We start from the raw sequence: 9,784 nt of genomic DNA on the forward strand, positions 1-9,784 counted from the left end.
ACAATCTAACAATTACCACTATCTAATTTTAGGATCTTTCCTTTTTCTTTCTTTCTTTTTAAAAAGACATGCTCAGCCCTAGCTGGTTTGGCTCAGTGGATAGAGCCTGGACCTGTGGATGGAAAGGTTTAAGGCAGGGGTTCTCAACCTGTGGGTCGAATGACCCTTTCACAGGGGTCGCCTAAGACCATCGGAAAACACATATATAATTACATACTGTTTTTGTGATTAATCACTATGCTTTAATTATGTTCAATTGGTAACAATGAAATTGGAGGTTGCCACAACATGAGGAACTGTATTAAAGAGTCGCGGCATTAGGAAGGTTGAGAACCACCGGTCTAAGGTTTATTTCTACCTCAATTGCTGGCTCCTACCCAGCCTGGCCCCGGTCTGGGCTTGGGCAGGAGGCAACCAACTGATGTGTTTCTCTCACATCGATTATTTCTGTCTTTCCCTCTCTCCCCCACTCTCTCTAAACATTAATGGGAAAATATCCTGGGTGAGGATTAAAAAAACAAACAAAGCCCTAGCCGGTTTGGCTCGATGGATAGAGCCTGGGCCTGCGGACTGAAAGGTCCCAGGTTCGATTCCGGTCAAGGGCATGTATCTTGATTGCGGGCACATCCCCAGTAGGGGGTGTGCAGGAGGCAGCTGATTGATGTTTCTCTCTCATCGATGATGTTTCTAACTCTCTATCTCTCTCTGTAAAAAATCAATAAAATATATTAAAAAAAAACCAAAACAAAAAACAAACCAACAAAGGTGGGTAACCTGGTCAGAAGGTCAAATCTTCAAAGTGCATGCCAGCTGCTCCTCCCGGACCGGACTGAATGTTCCAGAGCATCTCCAGGAAGGCCTGCGGGGATGGTGCCTCCACATTCTGGAAGGTGTCCTGGACTCTGCCGAACAGGATGAAGTATTTCAGCTCCAGGCAGATGAACCCGAAGTGGTTCTCATCGAACAGGATGAAGACTCCAGGGAGGCGCCTGGTGGAGGCGAAGCCATGTCTGGTAACAGAAACAGTGTCCACGCCATAGAAACACATCCTGCAGGTTCGGGGGTAGTTCTGTTCTATTGAGAGCACGTTCGCAGGCAGAACAAACGGGACAAGCTGCTCTTCTGAAGCTGCAGCCCCGGACTCCCCGCCGCGGGGCTGGGCAGGGCTCTGCCAGCCATGGCCCTCGCTTTCCTCAGTCCCGTTTTCTTGCTGCTGCTCCCGGGTCACCTGCTGGTCAATCTCCTGGACCACGCGGGAGAGCTCGTTGAAGTTGCGGAAGATCTCGCCATCCCGCAGCTGGATGCGGCGCTTGAGGTGGATCTCTAACATCACGATGGACTCTCCCATGATCTTCGTGACCCTGGCATACTTCCCATGGAAGCTGAGCATGGCAATCTTCTTTAGTCTGAAGCTCTGGTATTTGCCTTGGAAGAGGCCTGGCCTGATGAGGTCGTCCGGGTGGCGTGGCGGGAGGTAGAGGCGGCGGTAGGTCAGCCAGTCACACATCTGTCTGTCCTCCTGCACCAGCACCAGCCCCCATTCTCCCCTAAGCCGCGTGGGTGAATCCGTTCGGTGGTCTGTCTTGTCGCACTGGAAGCTGAACCTGTCCTTCCGAATCTGCATGTGGTGGTTGTGGGGCCTGCGGTGGAGGCCTTCCAGGCACTCCAGCGCGGCTGATTTCCTTTCCGTCAGGCGAATTCTGAACGCGGGCTTGAATTGCATTGGGCCGTCCACATGGGTGTTAAGGGAAGGCCCGTACGTCCAACCCGTAATGCAGAAGCCGTCCACCACGACATTCAGCAGTGTTCTATAGCTATTATCTTGCTGCCACAATCCCAAAATGTGTCTGTATGGGTGGAACAGGTTCGCATAGACTTCTCGATAAGACATACCGATCATCGCCAGGTTCTGCAAGGTTTCAGGAACGCCAAACTCCTCCCGGCAGCGCCGTCTCCAGATGCTGTCGGTGTGCAGGATGCGGTGGAATTTGGTGCAGGCCTGGGCCAGGCTGGGCAGGTCGGTGCCCGGAAGCGAGGCGAAGATCTCCACCAGCATCTCCACCGGCAGGTCCTGCAGCGAGCAGTGCGGGGGCGGCATGGGGCTTGCGATTCCTCCACTCCCCGCACAGCACCGCGCTGCTGCGTCCGCCTCGACTTGCTTTTCTCCGGGGGCCGGGGCCGGCTTGCCGTCGGCTGCTGCCATCGCAGCTGGGCGCTGGCGCTTCTGACGACACCAACATCCCCGTGAAGAGCCCGCACCGCAGAGGCAAGCACACTCCTCCATGCCTCCAGGAGTAATAGCCTCAATAGCACGGCCTCTGTGTCCCGCCCCGGAATCCAGCCACGCCCCCAGGGCCTAGCCACGCCCCCCCAGAGAGGAGCCAATTGCAGGACTTTAAACCCATACCCATTAAACAGTCGCCTCCCTTTCCCAGTGCCCCCTCCCTGTCCTCTCGCCCTAGCCCCAGGCAGTCACTAATCTGCTTTCTGTATGGATATGTCTCCAGGGATCTGCCTATGGGGGGGAGTGGGGGGGAACATTTCACATAAATGCAGTGCTAATATCTGGTCTTTTGTGACTGGCTTCTTTCACTTAGCATAACATTTTAAAGTTTTATGTATGCTATATTCTAGTGTATGGGTATACCACATTTTGTTTACCCATTCATCAGTTGATGAGTATTTGGGTTGTTTCCGGTTTGAGGCTCTTACGAATAACGCTGCTATGAACATTGTGTACAAGTTTTTTGTGTGAACATGTTCCCATTTCTTTGGGGTATGTACCTAGAGCTGGAGCTTCTGGGCCATCTGGGCCATCTCGTTTTCCAACGTGGCCCCGCTATTTTACATTTCCACCAGCAATGTACGAGGGGTCTGTGGACGAAAGGGGCCACATGCTGACCTGACAAGCTTAGGAGAGGCCTGCATGGCAGTTTTGCAGACCTAAAGTAACCACAAAGGATGGTCTGAAATTAAACCTTAACTAAAAGCAGTTATCTTCACTGATAAGGTCAACCTTTACCGTAACTGAGCCTATCTGTCTCTTTGCATCTATGATAACATGTCCTTGGGATGTCTGGGTAACTTGTGACTTCCCTTTTTATGGAGCCCCTGGCGCACAGCCAGGTGTGCTGGGTCCCAGGACAGATGCCACAAATTCCTTCATCATCATGTTAATTGTTCCTGCACCCACCTAAGTATGTGTCCATCATTTTACTTTTTATCCTATCACAGAGGTTCCCCGCTTCGCTTAATCCCACCTCTTAAATCTGTATAAATACGGATGTAACCCTGCCATTCTCCGGAGCACTATCTCAATTCGTTGAGGTTCTGCTTCCTGGCATATGTCGACAGTTTGGCTCAAATAAACTCACAAAATTCTTTACAGGTTTCAATGGTTTTTTGTTTGTTTGTTTGTTTGTTTTTACGTTAACAGGTCCAATTTTTAAAAATTCTCATGAAATTTTTTTTTTTTAAATATAACCATCCTACTGAGTGTTGAGTGGTATTTTGTTATAGTTTAGAACAGAGCTATTGACTGTAGGTTGACTTGACCTTGAACTCCATAAGGGAAATCTCTTCTATGCTCAGCCTTCACCCAGCCTCTGCCAAATCTCTCAGGCCCCTGGTAGGAATGGGCTCCTACATGTGAGCAAGGATGGACTTGAGTTCTTCACTTTCAGTTGACCTCAGTTCTTCACTTTCAAGTGACTAACCTTGCTAGTTCCTTGGGTGAATGGATGCCCTCAAAAAAAAGTTCACAGGATCTGCCCACTATGAACAGAATATTCCTATGGGCTGAGACTGGCCCTGCCCATTCAGACAGGCTTCCATTCTCATGTTGAAAGCAGCTAGATCCCTTCGCTCCGCTTTTCTGGATTCCTACCAGAGAAACACTCTCACCTTTGGAGGGTCCTCCCAGTGCCCTGGAAGGAATTTGCTTTGCCTTTTGTCAGGAATAGGCATTTAGGGTGGTTTATTTGATAGAGAGGTGTAAATTCCATCTGCCACAGACACTGACTTCCATCATTTAGACACTAAAATATTCTCAATCCCTCCTTTGAAGAATAGCCCTATACTATTATTGGTATATAACTGGGTAATGGGTGTAAAGACTCTTCTTTTAGGATCCTGTATTGATGGGATTTTGAGGGACGGTCTCCAAGGGTACATGGGTGTCTGGTGGGTCAAGGACAGGGGTCCTCAAACTACGGCCCGCTGAAAACATTTATCCGGCCCGCGGGGTGTTGTTGCCGCAGCTGCCTGTTGCTTAGCAGCCGACTTGTCCCCGCCGCAGTGCGCATGTGTGGAATGTGCGCCATCTTTGGCAGCACTTTCTGTGAACAGACTTTTTCCGGAATGAAACATCTGAAATCTCCAACCAGATCTAGACTAACTGATGCACACTTGCATCACTTGTTACGACCAGCAGTGACAAACATGGAGCCGGACATTGACCATCTCCTTAGCCAAAAGCAGGCCCATAGTTCCCACTGAAATACTGGTAAGTTTGCTGATTTAACTTTACTTGTTCTTCATTTTAAATATTGTATTTGTTCCCGTTTTGTTTTTTTACTTCAAAATAAGATATGTGCAGTGTGCATAGGAATTTGTTCATAGTTTTTTTTTAAACTATAGTCCGGCCCTCCAAGGGTCTGAGGGACAGTGAACTGGCCCCCTGTTTAAAAAGTTTGAGGACCCCTGGTCAAGGAGAACCTAGGAATGTGAGTGCAGCTGGTGTATGGAGTTAGGAGGGCTTGATTGGCTAGTGAAGAGGTCCAATCATCTTTTCTCTCCCAGGACTGAGAGCGCCAGGGACCCACTGCTTTAGGAAGAAATCTGTGTAGGAAGGTCAAAGGCAGGTCAGTAGATCAAAGGAGAGACAGAGGCTGCTGCTATGGTTAGAGGGGAAAAAATAGAATATTGGGGGATTATTTATGGTTATGGGAAATATTACTTGTGCTCTGTTAACCATGATTGCCTTGTGTTGGTTCAAGAAAGGACATTCTGACCTGGCTAAGAGTTGTATGCCCCCGGGACCTGAATGGAGTCCCACCCCAGCCTCCTACTTCGCCCTGCCTGTAATCCCTCCTTCCCCAGGTAATCTTTGTTTTACCACAGATAAGCAGCTGGCTTATAGGGGGCTGCAAAGCAGATTTTTGTGGATGACCTGTTGCTCTCCCATGCTGCTGGCAGTATAGGAATAAACACTCATATTTATTTAATATGAGTTTATTATTTATAATAAACACTCATATGATTCAACCCTGTTTCTGCTGAATTGGCTCAAGTAGAGACAGGCAGCCCAGACCCTTTGATTGTCCTGTTACACTATCTCTGAGCTTTTCCCCATACTGTTCTGTTTACACAGCTCTCCCACTCCACTCACCACCAAACCTCTACCATTGTCCTGGGCCTCACCTACTAATGGCACATGATCTTGGTCAGGAAGCATCCTGTGAAGCACCAGGACTTGCCAAGTGCCTCTCCCTGGTATTTACAAAGCACCTTGGGCTTAAGTGCCCATCAGTGGATGAGTGGCTAAAACAGCTGTGGTACATCTATACCATGGAACACCGTGCAGCAGTAAAAAAGAACAATCTCTTACCTTTGAGGTAGCATGGAGGGACCTGGAGAGTATCAGGCTGAGAGAAATAAGCAGCCAGAGAAAGACAATTATCACATGATTTCCCTCATATGTGGAATATAATTAACAAAATAAACTGATGAACAGAGAGGATCCAGAGACATGGAAGCATTGAACAGAGTGGGGAATCTCAGAGGGAAGGCAGGGGAGGTAAGCAACCCAAGACAATAAATAAATAAATATGCATAACCCATGGACATGGACAATTAGGTGGTGAAAGCCTGGGGGGTGGGGATCAGGTGGGGGCAGGCTGGAGGGGTTTAAATGGGGGGGGGGGGAAGCAGACATATGTAATACTTTCAACAATAAAGATATTTTTTTAAAGGATTATAAAGGGTTTTTTTTTTGGGGGGGGAAGCACCTTGGGCTTGCCTCCAGCATGATCTTCTTCTTTTTAAAAATTGATTTTAGAAAGGAATGAAGGGAGAGAGAGCGAGAGAAACACTGATGTGAGAGCGATATATCGATTGTTTGCTTCCTATATCCGCCCTGACTGGGATCAAACCTACAACCTAGGCATGTGCCCTGACTGGGAATCGAACCACGACCTTCTGGTGCACAAGATGATGCTCCAGCCAATTGAACCACACCAGCCAGGGCTCAGCTTTCTTCTTATTAGTGTAATAGGATTTGAGACAAACTAGGGGCGATGCTACTTCAGTCTTCAGTACACTAGCCAAGATTGTTTCATTTGTTACCTTAATGAAGATAACAGGACACATTTTTTTCTATTACTGTCTGATCAGGGGTTGCTAGAACTTGATCCAAGTCTTGAATATGAGGAGAGAAGAAGAGAAGAACTTTCTAGGTGTTATCAGCCATTTGTTAAGGCATGAAGGCATGAGAAATCATGGCTTACTGAGGAATGAATGGCAGACTTTGATTGGAGCTTGGTTTTGGGGGGGTTACAAGCAGGCATCGGAGAAAGAATAAAGATAAAATTGGAGTCAAGCTACATCAGACATGGAAGTACTTAATTGCCAGGCCAAGGATTTTCTGCACAAAATGGTGAGCCAGCAGAGGGAGAAGTTTGCTATATCTAACCAGTGGGGTAAATCTCGCTCTCTTAGAAGTTAGCTCTTAAATGCAGAGTAGAATAATTTGGTTTTTCAATGAAGTCTCTCTTTTGGGTCAGTAGACCCATAGGATTCCAGGTTCATTGGCAAAACCTGAGTTTTCAGTGCAAATTGGTAAGTGGGATTCTAATTTCCCATTCAGTTTATTTTAATTCTTGTTAGTTTCAGTCTCCTTAGGGCCTGATCAATTCTGGATAATTTCAGAAGGCTGTTTCCTGGATCTGCAGGATGGAATGCCATTCTGTGGATCACTCTAATGTTTCCTGCATTGTTCACCAGCTCATCTCCAACTCTCAGTAGGCACAAGTTTGAGTTTAGAGCCCAGATCCTCTCACTCTTAGCTGATTTGCTTACATTATTAGGTCATGCTACCTCTGTTTCAAAAGTCCAGGTAAATTGGATTTCAAGTTTTTTTCTCATGGGCATCAAATACTCCAGATAGCATGGTGATCGTGGGTAATAGGGCATTGTTACTATTTGTGGCCTTGTCTTTAAACCTCTAATAAAAATGGGTCTTATTAATCTTTGCATCTCCAGTGTACCTATAACAGTCCTATGTATGTAGTAGGATGTCAGTGGCTATTCACTGAAGGATATCTTCACAATCATATTTCTCCTCTAAAGAACTTTTGGGTCACCACTGAAATCTGTCTCTTGCTATTTTGCATTATGTATGACTATGAAACTGACTTGGGTTAATCCAACTTTCTTGGAGAATTTCCTTAAGAAGAGGTTAAGTATATCAGAGATGTGAAAGGCTAAATTTTGGAGAACAGAATTCAAGGCAATGAGTCACTGCTACAGATATAAGCTTGGGGTTTATAACCACAGTCAATGGCTAGAATCATTTGTAATTACAGGGAATGTTATTTGTTTCATCAGATTATTCCAACTTGCAGACTTTTCTTTCTTTCAAGCAGCATAACTTTTACTTGATGTTAACATATTGAAACTAAAGGTGACTAGATAAAGAAATGAGGGGTTTGTATTTCTCCCCAAACATGTGTTCTGATGGAGATGGATAGGAAATAGAGGAATGTTCTGATAATATTGTTAGGGAAAAACTGTTAGGGTTCTAATAGACCCTTAGGTTAGAATATGACTTTTGTCTTGGGAAGGTGATCTTCCTGCTTATTGGTATCCAACTAGCTACTAAAATGCAACAATAAATAATGCTTACCTCACAGGACCTCCATTCTGTATTAAGATCATATAGTAACAGATGCTAATGATTTTAAATAGTACTCATGAGAAAGCAAACTTCCAGAGAATGTATTTTTAGTGTGCCAAGCTAGTGAATAAAAGGAGCAGTGTACATCATTTTAGCTTTCCTTACCTTAGGGCAAAAGTATGTCATGGTACATGTCTAAGAAATATGACAATTTCTGTTTTATTGCATGTATATTAAACGTGAACCTTTTCTTTGTATTTAATGATTTCTGAAGCACGAGTGTTCTCAAAGCTTTTAATCAGTTGAAATAAAAAGTAATCTGAACTTGAACCAAGATTTCTTCATCTCAACTCTACTTCTCTCAACTCTAGAGATTTAGTTGGCTTATGAAGACTAAAATTTGTTTAAGCTCTTTATTCCTGACCCCCCCTCTCCCCTTTTATAGTTCAATATGTGTGTGTTCTTGGGGCAGGGCGGGGGAGGGGTGTGTGTGTGGGCAGTAAGGAGAGGAAGTGGAGAAAAGCACTTAAAAATGCCTCTTACCATTTAAAAAAATATCTCCAAACTGTTTATTCTTATGGTAAGTGGTTTTACAAAGTGCTGGGTAGGATAGTTTCCCTGAAATTTTCCCTGGATTTTAATGACCTGAAGAATTATTCAAAATTTCTTCCAGAACACTAAATGGAAGGGCGTGTGGTCCAATCTGGAGTTTCCCCACTGTTTTTCTGGACGAGTCACACCTCTGGACTCCGCAGGCCACCCAAAGGAGACATCCTTTCCTCTCATTGAGCGGCCAGAGCACTCCTTAGTACCCCCTTCCCCTGCCCTCTAGTCTATAATTTGTGGCAATTACTTCTTGTGTTTGGTGTCTGCTCCCTTCCCATCTTTGCCTGCCTCCATGTCTTTTGTGCTGCTGCCTTCAGGTCCTCAGTGAGGTGGTGCTCAGCCCTGAGCGGGCTATTCCTCGCAGTGTTTGGAAAGCTCTCTCTGTGATGTTTCCTGCCCACCCCAAACTTCCCCACTCTCCTTAGAAGTTCACTTCTCTTTGCCTCTGGTGCTATTTAAATCCTGAAGAACTGTTCAGTGTGAATTAGAAATATTCCTCTTAGGCATGTGTGTGTGTTACTGGCTGTTGAGTCATTTCTGATCCTGGCCACCCTGTGAATGGGTGGTGTCCACAATGCCCTCTGCTCAACAGCCCTGCTGGGCTCCTGTGGACTCCTGCCTGTGGCTTCTTTTCTGGAGTCAGTCCATCTCATATTTAGTCTTCCGTTTTTTCCTGCTGCCTTCTCTCTTTCCAGCATTATTGTCTTACTTGCTTTTTAACGAAGAGGATGCTTCAGAGCACTTATTGGAATAAAAATAAATGAATGGTGGTTACTTCAGGTTCCATAAAGGTTTGAGCTTTTTAAAAGCCTACCCTGTGACACAGTTATTGTGCAACCCTATTACATTCCGGCCTAACCTGCTTATTTCTTCAGCAGCGAGATTCTCTGTCTTTCCCCCTGACATTGTTGTAATTACCTCTTATCTTTACCCTTCTTGTCAGAGATTAAGAAACAAGATTAAAGGTGTGGGGGCAGGGCAAGTTGGAGAACAGTATAATTAATGGAGCCTACTAAGGAATATTAATATCTATGTGCCAGTCCCTTACATTGGTGTTTATTCGGGGGATCAGTGTCCCTATTTGTCAAATGGACCTCCATAAACAGATGCCTATACCATTTTGCTACTTGATGTTTCAGTAGTCTAAGAAATTTTCAAAAAGGGGATTAAAAAAAAGTGGGTAAGAAATATGAGTTTAAACTACTAATTAATTGAGAGGATGTAGGCATTTGACAGCCAATAATTTCACAAATATGTATTGAGTGCCAGCTATGTGCTAGACAG

The 9,784-nt window shown here is 45.4% G+C and overlaps 1 protein-coding gene across 1 annotated transcript; it reads right to left on the reverse strand.

Annotated features, from left to right (window-relative positions):
* Window positions 1-778: 778 nt before the first annotated feature.
* Window positions 779-2,302, reverse strand: LOC132236658 (F-box only protein 31-like). Its single transcript, XM_059699743.1, has one exon. It carries the CDS (start codon window positions 2,282-2,284, stop codon window positions 779-781), a length of 1,506 nt encoding a protein of 501 aa, XP_059555726.1. The 5' UTR covers window positions 2,285-2,302.
* Window positions 2,303-9,784: the final 7,482 nt, after the last annotated feature.

Source organism: Myotis daubentonii, chromosome 6, assembly GCF_963259705.1.
Source record: "Myotis daubentonii chromosome 6, mMyoDau2.1, whole genome shotgun sequence".
NCBI lineage: Eukaryota > Metazoa > Chordata > Mammalia > Chiroptera > Vespertilionidae > Myotis > Myotis daubentonii.

Coding starts and splice junctions, on each gene's coding strand:
- LOC132236658 (XM_059699743.1), bottom strand. CDS start 2,284: ATGGAGGAGTGTGCTTGCCTCTGCGGTGCGGGCTCTTCACGGGGATGT.